The sequence below is a fragment of the Culex quinquefasciatus genome, chromosome 3 (genome assembly GCF_015732765.1).
Source record: "Culex quinquefasciatus strain JHB chromosome 3, VPISU_Cqui_1.0_pri_paternal, whole genome shotgun sequence".
Classification (NCBI taxonomy): domain Eukaryota; kingdom Metazoa; phylum Arthropoda; class Insecta; order Diptera; family Culicidae; genus Culex; species Culex quinquefasciatus.
This window is the reverse complement of record NC_051863.1, coordinates 123,311,302-123,324,742: the sequence shown is the minus strand read 5'-3', so window position 1 is coordinate 123,324,742 and position 13,441 is coordinate 123,311,302. Positions and strand designations below refer to the sequence as shown.

The window sequence follows — 13,441 nt, the reverse complement described above, 5'->3', positions numbered from 1 at the left end:
TCGGGTGTGTGTGTGTGTGTGCAGCGTGAATCGCAAGGTGACAGAAATGTTTATGCATGGGCTTTGAGATGAGCTGCCCTTTGATGTTGAGAAGCTGGTAAAAGTGGTTTTAGTCAGTATTTTTGTGAAATATCTTCAAGAGAATTAATATCAACTAACTGAAATTTGTCAACCTTTTGTTCTTACAATGCAATGCCGGCAGTCGGCACCCACACTCTAATTAAGCAGAAATTAAGTGGCAGTAGCAGAACGACTCGAAACTGTGCCAGGGCAAAGTCACAAAGAACAGCAAAATCGCAAAGAGTACAGCCACAGCCTCTTACTACCAGAAGCTACAAAAACAGCCGTCGTCAGTGTTGAGTCTGCAGACTGACTGACTGGCAAATTACATGCCATGCCAATTTGGTTGGAGTTGTGCTCTCCCGTCACAAGTTAATTAGCCACACGTCGTACATTTGATTAAATTTTAGAAACAACATGCAACTTAAGACAAAATGCCACGACGTCAACGAGCTGGGTAATTCCCTTTCAGTCAGTTGAGTTGCTGCTTTTTCTTAACTTCATTTCCGACCTCCCGACTGATTTGCAGTGTTGTAAAACATCAGTTTATTGCATCGCGTACACCGGCTGACTGTGACTGTGTTGTGGTCACCACATTCCAGCCCAATCGTGGCACGTGTTGAGATTTGGAGAAGCAAACTCAACACTTGGAATCTTTACTTATTCAATATCTCGGAGTGTTTCCCCCACCTCGCCATCGAGGGGCCATACAGATTTAACCTGTTGCCAAGTTTTGAGATTTTTGTTTTGATTCCAGCTAATTAAATATGCAGAACACGATGACACCATCCAGCTTTGTACGAGCCTCATTTGGGCCAGGCACCGTGTGTGAGAGGTAAGTGACACACATACGCACACACGATCATCGTGTCATTTGTAAGTCGTTCTCAAGAGAAGATAGTTGTCTTAACTGTCGGAACAAGTATGCATCCGATGCGGCACAGAAGCAACAGTTGGACCAGTTCAAATTGTTGGTTTGAATAAATAAAACATTTTTGTGTTGAAAGGTCATTTTATACCATTTATGTTCTAGGAAAAAGATCACGTCTGTTGTTCATGAATGTTTTCAGTTATTTATTTTTTGACCAAATTCAACTTAATTTTGCACAACCGAAAAAAGATAAACTGATAAGAACAACATCAACATATCTTTGAATATATTATCAAACACTTTGATTGATTATTTTAAAACAAGTGATAAATATGGATATACGGAAATACGGAAATACGCCGTTTTTTTTTTTTAATTTCTTGTTTTTACATTAGATTTGAGCTCTGTTAGTCCATTTGAGTTGAATTTTGATATCAAATAACAAAATGCATTTTTTCAATATTTCATTACTGCCATTTTGGTCGCCATCTTGGTTTAGGTGTCAAACATAAGCTAGACCAATAAAAAATTAGCAAACGAAAAAAATGTTTTTTTCCTGATTCGATTAATCAAGGAGATTTTTTCCGAGGCCTTTGATTAATCGAGTCTGGACTGTAGTTTTATTTATTATCAAAGGTGCCAGCAATAACAATTTTCACTCAAACCAAACAGAAAACAATCAAGTCAAGAATAACATCTTTCGAAATGTATTCATAATAATCATATTTTTATGAAACTTTATTTGCGCTTATATTTAATTAGACCTACTCTATTTTATTTGCCACACTTAAAATATAAAAATCCAGAAAATAAGATATGGTTTCAACTGTTGAAAATAAGTGGTCTTGCATCGAAATTTTCAACACATATAAGCTCGATTGTTTGTTTTCGACTTGAATACAGGCTTTCTCAGTCAAATAAACAAAGTTCAATCGATTTATTCTTTAAAAATGCCCGACGTTTCGGATCGGAGTTTGAGCCTTTATCAAGTAGACAAAAATGTATTGTTAAGGAGGCATTAGACTATTACAAACTAACTCGCACATTTACGCACATTTGACTGTCAAACTCGCAGGCAGAGTAACGTTTATGCTAGTGCGTTCATCCCGGGAATTCCCGGGAAAAAAATCCTTGGATTTTTCCAAAACCGGGAATTCCCGAATCCCTGGAATTATTGTATTTTGTCCCGGGAATTCCCAAAATTGTAAAAAGATAATGTTAGTAAAATCTATTTTATATAAAACTTGAAATTTTAAACTTATTCAAAGAAATGTGAACATTTTCAAAGAAATTTTAAAACTTTTTTTAGTTACGCCATATAAAAAATAGAATAAAAAAATGTCTAAGGGAAAAAATATTAACAAAAGAGACTTATTTATTTTAAATCACATTGGATTAAAAATTGTGGGTCAGTGAAAATCTAAAGAACAACACTAAGGCTACCAACTCTTGCTGAGCAAAAATCCGTACACTTTGCCGATATGACACCATGGTACCCCTCGGTCATGTTGGTTTGTTTTGGTATTTTGACGTTTGTCTGCTTTTTAACTGAGCTACGGCCCAGGTATTGAGCGCCCAGTTAAACAACGCCCAGTTACCGAACAACTACTGTATAAGAATAATTGTCAAAGAATTATTTAGATAAATTAAATTTAATAAATTTTAGGATTACAAGTATAAAACTTGGTCGTTTTTACAGCTAACAAATTTCACAAAATGCTATCAGAGTGCTTATGACTTGCACGTTTAAAAGTAGGGGAAGGTGGGACAAGACGACCATATGGGGCAAGAGGAACAATCGCTCGTAAGGCCGTAATTTTTACAATTTTGATTATTTCCAGTATGAGGAATTGTTGCTAGCAATGCAATTAGCTGATTCTACTACCACATAACCGCCAAAACGACGTAAACGCCACGAGGAATAGGATTCAATTAAGTTTTTTTTTTCAAAACCTTTGTTTTCTTATAATATTTGGAAAGTACAAAATAAGGCTTAGGGTACGTTTTAAGGCTCATTTTATCTAAATGCTATTTTTCCTAGATCAGTAGTGTCCCTACCAATGACTTGCACGTATTATAAAGTATGATTTATGTTTTGGTTATTTTTGTATAGAGCAGTTCTCTAGGATTTCGGTCATTCGATTTTTTTTGTATTTTTTAATCCGACTGAAACTTTTTTGGTGCCTTCGGTATGCCCAAAGAAGCCATTTTGCATCATTAGTTTGTCCATATAATTTTCCATACAAATTCGGCAGCTGTCCATACAAAAATGATGTATGAAAATTCAAAAATCTGTATCTTTTGAAGGAATTTTTGATCGATTTGGTGTCTTCGGCAAAGTTGTAGGTATGGATACGGACTACACTGGAAAAAATAATACACGGTAAAAAAATTGGTGATTTTTTATTTAACTTTTATCACTAAAACTTGATTTACAAAAAACACTATTTTTAATTTTTTTATTTTTGATATGTTTTAGAAGGCATAAAATGCCAACTTTTCAGAAATTTCCAGGTTGTGCAAAAAATCACTGACCGAGTTATGAATTTTTTAATCAATACTGATTTTTTCAAAAAATCGAAATTTTGGTCGTAAAAATTTTTCAACTTCATTTTTCATGTGCACATGTTTGCCCAGTTTTGAAAAAAATATTTTTGAAAAGCTGAGAAAATTCTCTATATTTTGCTTATTTGGACTTTGTTGATACGACCTTTAGTTGCTGAGATATTGCAATGCAAAGGTTTAAAAACAGGAAAATTGATGTTTTCTAAGTTTCACCCAAACAACCCACCATTTTCTATCGTCAATATCTCAGCAACTAATGGTCCGATTTTCAATGTTAATATATAAAACATTTGTGAAATTTTCCGATCTCTTCGAAAAAAATATTTTTGGAATTTTCAAATCAAGACTAACATTTCACAAAGGCCAAACATTCAATATTACGCCCTTTTAAAATGTTTGTCTTGATTTGAAAATTCCAAAAATATTTTTTTCGAAAAGATCGGAAAATTTCACAATTGTTTCATATATTAACATTGAAAATCGGACCATTAGTTGCTGAGATATTGACGATAGAAAATGGTGGGTTGTTTGGGTGAAACTTAGAAAACATCAATTTTCCTGTTTTTAAACCTTTGCATTGCAATATCTCAGCAACTAAAGGTCGTATCAACATAGTCCGAATAAGCAAAATATAGAGAATTTTCTCAGCTTTTCAAAAATATTTTTTTCAAAACTGGGCAAACATGTGCACTAATTTAAAAAAATGAAAAACTGCGACTATTTTCAAAAAAGTCACTTAAATATGGCTATAACTTGAAAACGGTGCACTTTATCAAAATTTTAGTAAAGTACTTTTTGATTGCAAATTTGATTTTACATCGAAAAATGAAGTTGAAAAATTTTACGACCAAAATTTCGATTTTTTGAAAAAATCAGTATTGATTAAAAAATTCATAACTCGGTCAGTGATTTTTTGCACAACCTGGAAATTTCTGAAAAGTTGGCATTTTATGTCTTCTAAAACATATCAAAAAATAAAAAAAATTAAAAATAGTGTTTTTTGTAAATCAAGTTTTAGTGATAAAGTTAAATAAAAAATCACCAAATTTTTTTACCGTGTATTATTTTTCCAGTGTAGTCCGTATCCATACCTACAACTTTGCCGAAGACACCAAATCGATCAAAAATTCCTTCAAAAGATACAGATTTTTGAATTTTCATACATCATTTTTGTATGGACAGCTGCCGAATTTGTATGGAAAATTATATGGACAAACTAATGATGCAAAATGGCTTCTTTGGGCATACCGAAGGCACCAAAAAAGTTTCAGCCGGATTAAAAAATACAAAAATTGAAATTGAAGAAAAAAGACCGATTTCGTAGAGAATTGCTCTATAGAGCTTTTAAAAAATCTTGTTTAGGTGGGGCAAGCGTACCATGTAGATTTTTAGTATGGAAACAAATACGAATTGCTGCAGCAACATATTTTATTGTGAAAAAAAATACATACAAAATCTTAAAAACTGATAAACAATTGTTTAAAAATTGTCCCTACACGATATAATAATATCATGAAAATTTACTATTTATCGTTTATGTAAATTTTTGTTTCGTTAAAACGGTCAAATTTAGAGTAAAATATTATTTTTTAATCTAAAAATGAAAGAAACGTTTTAAATACATCCTAATCTGATGTATCTAAGTGATAATAGTTCAATTGTTAGTTAATTAGCAAATTTTTTCATGCATTGTTCCTCTTGCCCCAACGGGTTGTTCGTCTTACCCCACTAGTTGAGTAGAACGGACGAAAAATCAAAAAAATTAAAATCATTTTTTTAAAAACTTGTTCTATCAAAGTATCAGTGAAGACCTGGAATAAGATGATCTTTTAATGGATAAATATATTTAGTAAGGAATGTCTAAAAGAACAATTCTAGAATATTTTTTTAAAAGGTCCTATTGACATATGAAGGAAATATAAAATAAAATAAATAATCAAGTTTGAACTGAGAAAAACCCGGAAAACTCTCCCTTTTAAATCAAACTTACAGTTAAATTAAAAAGACTAATTTACAAAAGCTTTGACCAAATCAAAAAAGCAATTAAATGTTCAAAACTTGTTAAAATTCCATACAAATGCGTGAAATCCCCTACAAAAATTCCGGCCTGTTAAACATTCACGAAGAGAGTCGAAAATCCGTATGGTAAGGGAAAATCCGTAAGGTTGGTAGCCTTAAACAAAAATAAATAGTTCTAAGCTATCTAAAATCTGTAGTCCTCATTTCGACTGAAAGTGACGAATGACCTCTCTAGGTTAAAGTCACGTTAATAAAATAAACAACAATATTTCGACTGAAAAGTAGATTACAGTCCAGATTCGATTATCCGATGGTTTGTATGAAACTTCGGGTAATCGAATCACGATTTTTTTTTGTTTTTCGTTTTTTTATTTTCTTATTTTTAACATCAAATTCGAGCTCTGCAACCTCATTTTAGTCAAATTTGAATGGTTGATAGCCTACTAAAAAAAATTGTTTCAATGTTTCATCACCTCCATTTTGGCCGCCATCTTAGATTCAAAAATTCTAAATCACTTTGGAGTAGTTTAAGTGAAATTTTTAAGCTCAACAATAAAAAAAAGATTGTTACTGGCGATTGTCCACGCTCCATACAAAAAAAGATTTTATTTGTATGGAAATTGTCCACGCTTTCAAAAAAAGTGTCCACGTGGTTTGTGATAGTTTAGGTGAATCAATTCAGGCAAATAAATAGCAAATGAGCAGGCAATTTGTCAATAAATGTTAGTTTAGGCCGTTGCAAATATTGTTTGCAGTTTATGTCCCTCGACTCTGACCGAAGTCGAGGGGGGGGGGGGCAAAAAATATAAAAATATAAAAATTGAAATAACGAGCCATGGTTTCAACATTTTAATGAAAAAAAGTGTTTTAATAGTAGTTTATGCAACAAGTTGCAAAAAGAGGATTTTTTCAGCACGAGTCGTACATTTATCCAACGAGGTTCACCGAGTTGGATAAATACGAAGAGTGCTGAAAAAAATCAAGTTTTGCAATGAGTTCCATACAACATTTTTTGCAATTCCAAAAAACGCACACTGAGTGAAATTTTAAGTCAAATTTTCATGTATTTGATCAATAAATTGTTTAAATCAAAAAAATGTTGAAAAGTGTTACTTTTCGAAACAAGTGCTGAAGAGTTCAATTTTTCAGCACTTATTTGAGTGCTGAAAAGTAGAACTTTTCAGCATTTATTTTGAAAAGTGTTGCTATTCGATTCTGTTATTTTTGGTACAGAAAAGTAGGCTATTTCGTCGTTCAAGAATGACAGGAAAAGTGAGTAGTTTCAGGACGGAATTGCAAAAAATGCATTATACACCTGTCCAGTTGTTTTGACATCATTAGTTTCCAAAATATTTAAGAATTGACGATTATTTTATTTTTGCGAAATTTTTTTGTGGTGCTGTACATTAGAATTTTATTAAAATGCAAAACAAGCCCAAACATGCTAAATATGATAATCAATGCAGAAAAATGCATTTTAGATTGTTTTCAGTTGATTAGACTTCTATTTTCATGGAAATTTAGATTTTTTTTTAAATATTTTTTTGCCCCCTGATTTAAACTTTGAAAAATAAACTTAATAAACGACATAAACTTTGAAAAATATTTGCAACGGCCTTATTTGTTTTTCATAGTCTAATACCTCTTTTAGTGGTTTGAATTCAATTTGTTGCAATTTTAAATTATCCCAAACATATTTTATTAGCTTTTCTCCATAGTAAAATGTATTTTTTAATGTTCGAAATTCACTGCACATATTTATCCGTTGAACATTTTTGTGTTGGACAAAAAAGAGCGTTTACTGATATCAACTTAAAAATTGTCGTGATGTGTAATCGAATAACATTTTTTTTTTTTTCAAAAAACGAGAATATTAATTTATTTATGTAACTGACCATAAACCAAATTCGAATTCGATGTTAGTTTTCATTTCTTGTTTTTCATTGGATGGGTATTAGAAGATTCTTTGAAACATCCGGATAATCGAAATTTTGTGATTGTCAAATTTTTACTGTACCTCACATAAAGGGAACAGTAACAGTAAATTATTTTCTAAAGCAATTTGGACATTTCAGAAACATTTTTTTTTCCATTAAAACATAAACTTTTCCATTACATGTTTGCATGTTTATAAATAGCCCCACTAACGTTTATCAGCTAATAGGCCTCATTTTTATCATCTTTCGACCATCGCACACTCACAAACCGGCTCCAATTATACTGCAGTGTAACCGACTCTCTACCCAACTCAATTTCTGTTGTTCCACTGTTATTATTCGATAACAACATGTCACAGCGATTAGTAATCAAAACACACAGCGCTGACGACGACGACGACCGCACCATAAATAAGCCATGTGGGTTAGGGCAACGATACTCCTCCGGCTCCCGTCCGCGAATGCCTGGCTCTAGTTATGTTTGTGACAGCCGAGCTGGAAGTGAGTTGGGCTTCTTTCCTAGTGGTTGTAGAATCAAACGGGCCCGATCAAAGTCGAAAACAAAGAAGAAGCTCCGTCATGTTTAGGGTGTGTTCTCACCGGTGGTGGAATACTACCCGATGCGCTGTTGTAGTAGTAATTGAACTCTGCATTACTAATGCATGAGAAGAGAGTCAGTCATCAGAACCGTGATTGCGTACAGCTGATTCACGTGCCAGCAATCGTTAGCTATCAGTCAAACGAACTGAGAAGTCATGAGTTTACATTCACAAGATACACTAGGAAGACACTAGCCAACACTGGATAACTTAAACAGTCAAACTTGTCAGAATTAATTACTTTTTCTTCAACTCCACCAGTATAGCTCCGGATTCTCCGGAAGTGAACACCAGTTCAAGCACCTCGCACAAAGCCTTACAGTCACGCACGGTTGAACCCACGGCGACGACGACCTACGCGAAAACCGAGTGATCTACGGGCAAAACCTGAACCGGAATATTCCACAGAGAAGCGACTTCGACTGCAGGTGACGGAATTAAGCACCCGCGACCGTAAGACACAAAAGTACCAAAATACGACGCAGCAGAAAAAACGCGATCCAGCCGCGAACCGACGACGTCAACGATGTACTGGCGCGTTTGGATCATTGGTTGGGGGGCTCCGCTGACACAATACCAGTGGGTTGAGTCGGTGGAGCTCGGCTCTCTTTCTCTCTCGTGCACGCTCTGCTCGCAATGATTGCAGTTAGTCAGCGGCTGTCGGTGAAGTCATGCCACCACCAATATATCGAGAATAGGTCAGCGATACAGCGAGGCGATCTCGTGTAGGAAGTTGTACCGATGTGAGTTAGGGTTGGTCAGAGAATAAATAAACTTTGAGTTGGATTTGAACCGACGTCTTGCATATCGACGATTGCTGACGTTACAGCTTCGAGATGGAGATTCTTTAGCGGTTTCTTTTCTTGATCAACCCTAACGAACAATCATCAACTTGTGACTCAATCTGTGCAGAAACAAACTTATACACAGACACCGATCTACCGGCGTTCAATACAAACAATCATACAATCCAAACACTTCGGTTTCGTCTGTTGTGTTTACAGATAAGTCAGTTCGCCGTACGATCATCATCAGCTGAGACAAACCCCGCGATGATTGAGCGAAACGTGTTTGTATGCGTCGGGCTTAGCGATGATCGCGAAGACTCGCGAATTCAAGTAATGTGGGAGAATTGGCAAAGAGTGCACTGCTCGTTTCCCGAACAGCCGAGAAGAACAAAATCAAATTTGATATAAAACAAAATAAGATCACTTATTCTCATTTTTATTTAAACTTTGATTTACTCTTGCGACATATGAAACTTTATGATATTTAATTAAGAAAAAAAAAAAATAATGATGCAATAATTTTAAAACATCTGCCATTATTCGTTACTGGACTTCAAAAATGTTGGGATGTATCATTTTATGGGATTTCAATACACTTTTCGAATCTGCAATGACCGAGAAGTGTCATTTACTCAAAAACTGAAATTTTCATGTTAAAATTTCGTTTTTAAACATTGCAGGAAAATTTTAAGAAGTGTAACAATGTTGTACAAACATGAGAAAGCAAAAGGGGTAAGACCCATGACACGACAATTTACATTTCAAATTGGCGTAACATTCAATTGTTAGTCTTTTTGAAAGGTTAGTCTAGATCCCCAAAAAACAATCAAATTTTGAAAAAAAAAAACATAGAAAAGCAGCAATTCTCTACAAATTCCGGAAATGGTTCTTATTTTAAATTTTTTATTTAGCTCAAACCGTTTTTTTTCAAAATTCGCGATAACTCGTGATGTTTATGAGCAAACCCCTTATGTTTATACATAAAAATATTGCAATTGTCTCCTCTACAACACTCTAAAAAATAACCCTGCAATGTTAGAAAAACACGAAATTTTAATGAAAATTTTTGTTCAAAATGAAAAAATGACCCTTCTGGGTTAAAGTAGATTTGAAAAGACCATTAAATTTTCTCTTAAAAAGACATGTTCCAAACAAATTTACAGTTCAGTAACGGGGAATGGCAGAGTGATGAAAAATATGTTTTTTTTTTCGGAATGTTTAGTACGCCATTAAATCAAACGACCAATTTTAAATAAAAGCCTCATTGACACCGAATTTCTATCTCATCGCCGTTTCAGGCTGCAAATTATTGAAAAACACCTCTTTTTCGCATGTTCAAAAATGAAAGGGGTCGTACTGCCGTCACGAGAAATCAAAAAACGGACCTCGGATTCGAGATTAGGGACAAAAGTTACCCCTTGGGATAAAGTTTCACGCAAATCGAATAGGGGTCGGAGGCTCCGACTCGGAGCAACTGCAGTGTGAGTTGGCGGAGAATACCCATTTATTACATTAGATAGGGTTGCCGGATTTTCAAATTGTATGACTTAGGGACCATCCATAAACCACGTGAACATTTTTTTGAGTATATGTTACCCCACCCCCCACCAAAGTGTCTTTTTTGTATGGATCGTGGACAATCGCCAGCCCCCCCCCCCCCTAAAGTGTCCACGTGGTTTATGGATGGTCCCTTATTGGAATAAGTATTTTTTTATTACCCGTCCAACAAAGTGTCACATAATGAATCCGAACATTAGTTTCTTCAAAATATCTGAGATCTGGCAAACAAGAGTAAAATATTTCTAAAGACATAAATTCTCATAACTTTGGGATTGGTATTTAGATTTTCAAAACAAAACCAATTCAAAACCTTTATTTAAAATTCATAAAATGTTTTTCTTTCAACAGTCACCCTTTGTACAAACTTTTAGGCATCAGTCAAAACAGTTGTTGATCTTTATAAACTTTCATTGTTTTGCAAAGAGAGCTATATTATTTTGAATGAAATGAAATTTGAATATAATTATTTTATGATTTTCAAAGCATATCAATTAAACAAAAGTTGAACGCAGTAACGGTCCCATTTAAAAATATCAAAATATTGAGGTTTATTTGATTTCTAATAATATGTAAAACAGAATTTTGAAGCGATAAAATCTAGAATCAGATAAGCTTCCCTTCTCCAAAACTGCTCTTCGTGCCTGCAAACAACAATCACCGTCATGACCGCCCAACAATCAGCTGCAAGTGGCAAAAGCATCAACATCAGCCCTTAAAATACTCAAAGTGGCCAGCATGCTGGAAATAATGGGTCTACAATGCGCGCTTGCACACGGGACGTGAGACACGTGGTGGTGCAGCTCAGTTCATTACCGGGATGATTGTTCAATGTTCACGGTTCGGGCACCGCCGGAAACCGGACGGTGGTTGTGCTGGGTGGACCTCAACCGGAAGCAGACCACACGTGGGAAACATGAGTTGCGCTTTCGCCTCTTGGGCGGCCAAATTGGACACGTGTTGGGCTGATTTTTTTTTTTTTTTGAGGTTATGTTTAATCGATGTGAACTCACTGAACTGGACTGGATTTTTTTTTAATTTCAGTTTCAACTGGTTATAACATCTACAGATCATCACTATAGGGTGGAGTCTCTTTCGAAATAAGTGCTAATCATTTGATTAGCAAGTTAGAAACAAAGCCCTCTCGGGAGACCAAGTCAGCTAATTAGCTGCTTAAGCACGAGACTTTCACAAGACGCATAAGACTGGAAATGTGGGTTTGAACTTTGGGCGGTTCATTCATGTGGATGATATCGCCGTTAAAGGAAGTGGTTAAGTTGGGTGCTATAATTAGGATCAACCCGATGATGACGCAGATACCTATTCCCATGCGGGCCTTTGAAGCTTTTTCAAGGGCACCCGGCAAGAGCAGTGCTATTTTCGGGCAGAAATTTAGAAATATTAACGCTCATCACACCGGAGTGTGCGTGTTGTTAATGGTTCTTCGATGACGTTTTCAATTCCGATGCTCGAAATGTGATGTTATGCTTTCGTGGAAGTGTGTGCTGGTAAAAATAAACAGGAAGCACGCACATATCTTTCAAAAAAGAATCGGGAGAACAACATTCTTTATATCTATTTTCTATATTGTTTGAACATTGGGCGTACTGTAAACTGGTCCGGATATGAGGGCACCCGCCATTTTGACGTTCCGAGAAAAACACGTTTTAATGTTTGACCTTGAATAAACAAAAACTAGAGCACGCAATGTAAACAATAACAAACACGTTTTGTTTGGCTGACCATTTTGTGCATTGCCCCAAAGTTTGGTTGAATTTGGTTGCCGGAGTCCCGAGTTATAATTACAATTTGTACACCCAAAGTTAAAGAACGAGGGGATAGTTCTCACGAAAAGAAACGTGAGGAAAGTGCTATATTGCGAGAGTATAGTCCTCTCGCGTGTTCATTCGTTCATTGGAACAGTTCATCCTATGACTGGTTTATATGAACAAACGACCGCCACTTAGTCACCGAACCATGGTGGCCCATACGACAAAGGCACGGTTCAATATGCCGAAGGTCTTGGGTTCGAGTCTCGGTACCGGTACTTTTTTTTTGATAGATGAACTTTTTTGGAAAATGAACCATGAGTAAAGTACTCTCGGTAATTTCGGGATTTATCCTCTCCGTCCGCACACAGTACCATTTTACTACCGAATCGTGCTCTTTATCCTCTCGTATGCCGATGCCCAGTTCTGGGTGTACGGTGATCTAGGTAGTACGTGCGTCAAACGCGTTCTGACCTAAAATCCCTTTGGCCAGTTGTCGTACTTACATCAATTTTCAGAGAGTGACAAGATAGCACGACAAGATTGAAACTTCTTTCTTATGTAATGTGACAAAAATGCACGGAGTTTTTTCGATTTTTATTGAATACCTGAGAATTGAAATCGAATTTTGGTGATCTGTGAAGGTCAAAAGGTGAGGCATTGTGAGCTGCACAAAATTGCGTTCTTAACTCAATTTGGCCCAACAAGTTAGCACTACGGCGACGATAAAAGAAAGTAACAAATTTCAAAAATATAAGCAATTGTAACATGGTACAAATTTTAAGTCTTGTTTATCTACAAGCTTTAGAACTGCTTTGTATGTTTGATTAAATTGATTAAAATCGACTTCCACAACACAATATATTAAGGCAAGTCATAAACTGGCGGTCATTAAGTGAAGATAATTGCAATGAAAAGACAAAACCATTTTTATATTGGTGTGTATTATTGGTAAACGGAGAAAATTATTTCTCAAACCAATTCTATACCTAGGGCAGGAAATGACCACTTTGGTTAAGGTGGTAGATGGTGTCCTGCACTTTTGGGGCATGACTGTGAATGATGGTTTTGAATTCAGGGTACAGAAATAGTGAATTGAAATGAAAAAAATATCACTATATGTAAAATGCTTACTCAAACAACTTAAAGATAACCATTTTTTATTAAAACATTCTGAATCAAGATTTGAATGTTTTTCTATGATGCCTTCCGCATATTTAAGGCAACTTTAAGGCTCTAAAGTTGCCTTTAATATGCGAATTAACAACAACAACAA

At 35.2% G+C, this 13,441-nt stretch overlaps 1 protein-coding gene across 8 annotated transcripts in view; it reads right to left on the bottom strand.

Moving 5' to 3' along the window:
• Positions 1-13,441, bottom strand: part of LOC6037623 (protein GDAP2 homolog) — a 145,264-nt gene that overhangs the window by 91,894 nt on the left and 39,929 nt on the right. Inside the window, exon 1 of one of the 8 annotated variants that reach the window (XM_038266445.1) lies at positions 7,718-7,819. The exons of the other annotated variants lie outside the window; for them this stretch is intronic. Within the exon in view, the coding sequence (XP_038122373.1) occupies positions 7,718-7,804 (87 nt within the window). The 5' untranslated portion in view covers positions 7,805-7,819. Of the gene's footprint in view, positions 1-7,717; positions 7,820-13,441 lie in introns of those variants that run through there. 8 annotated transcript variants of the gene reach the window in all.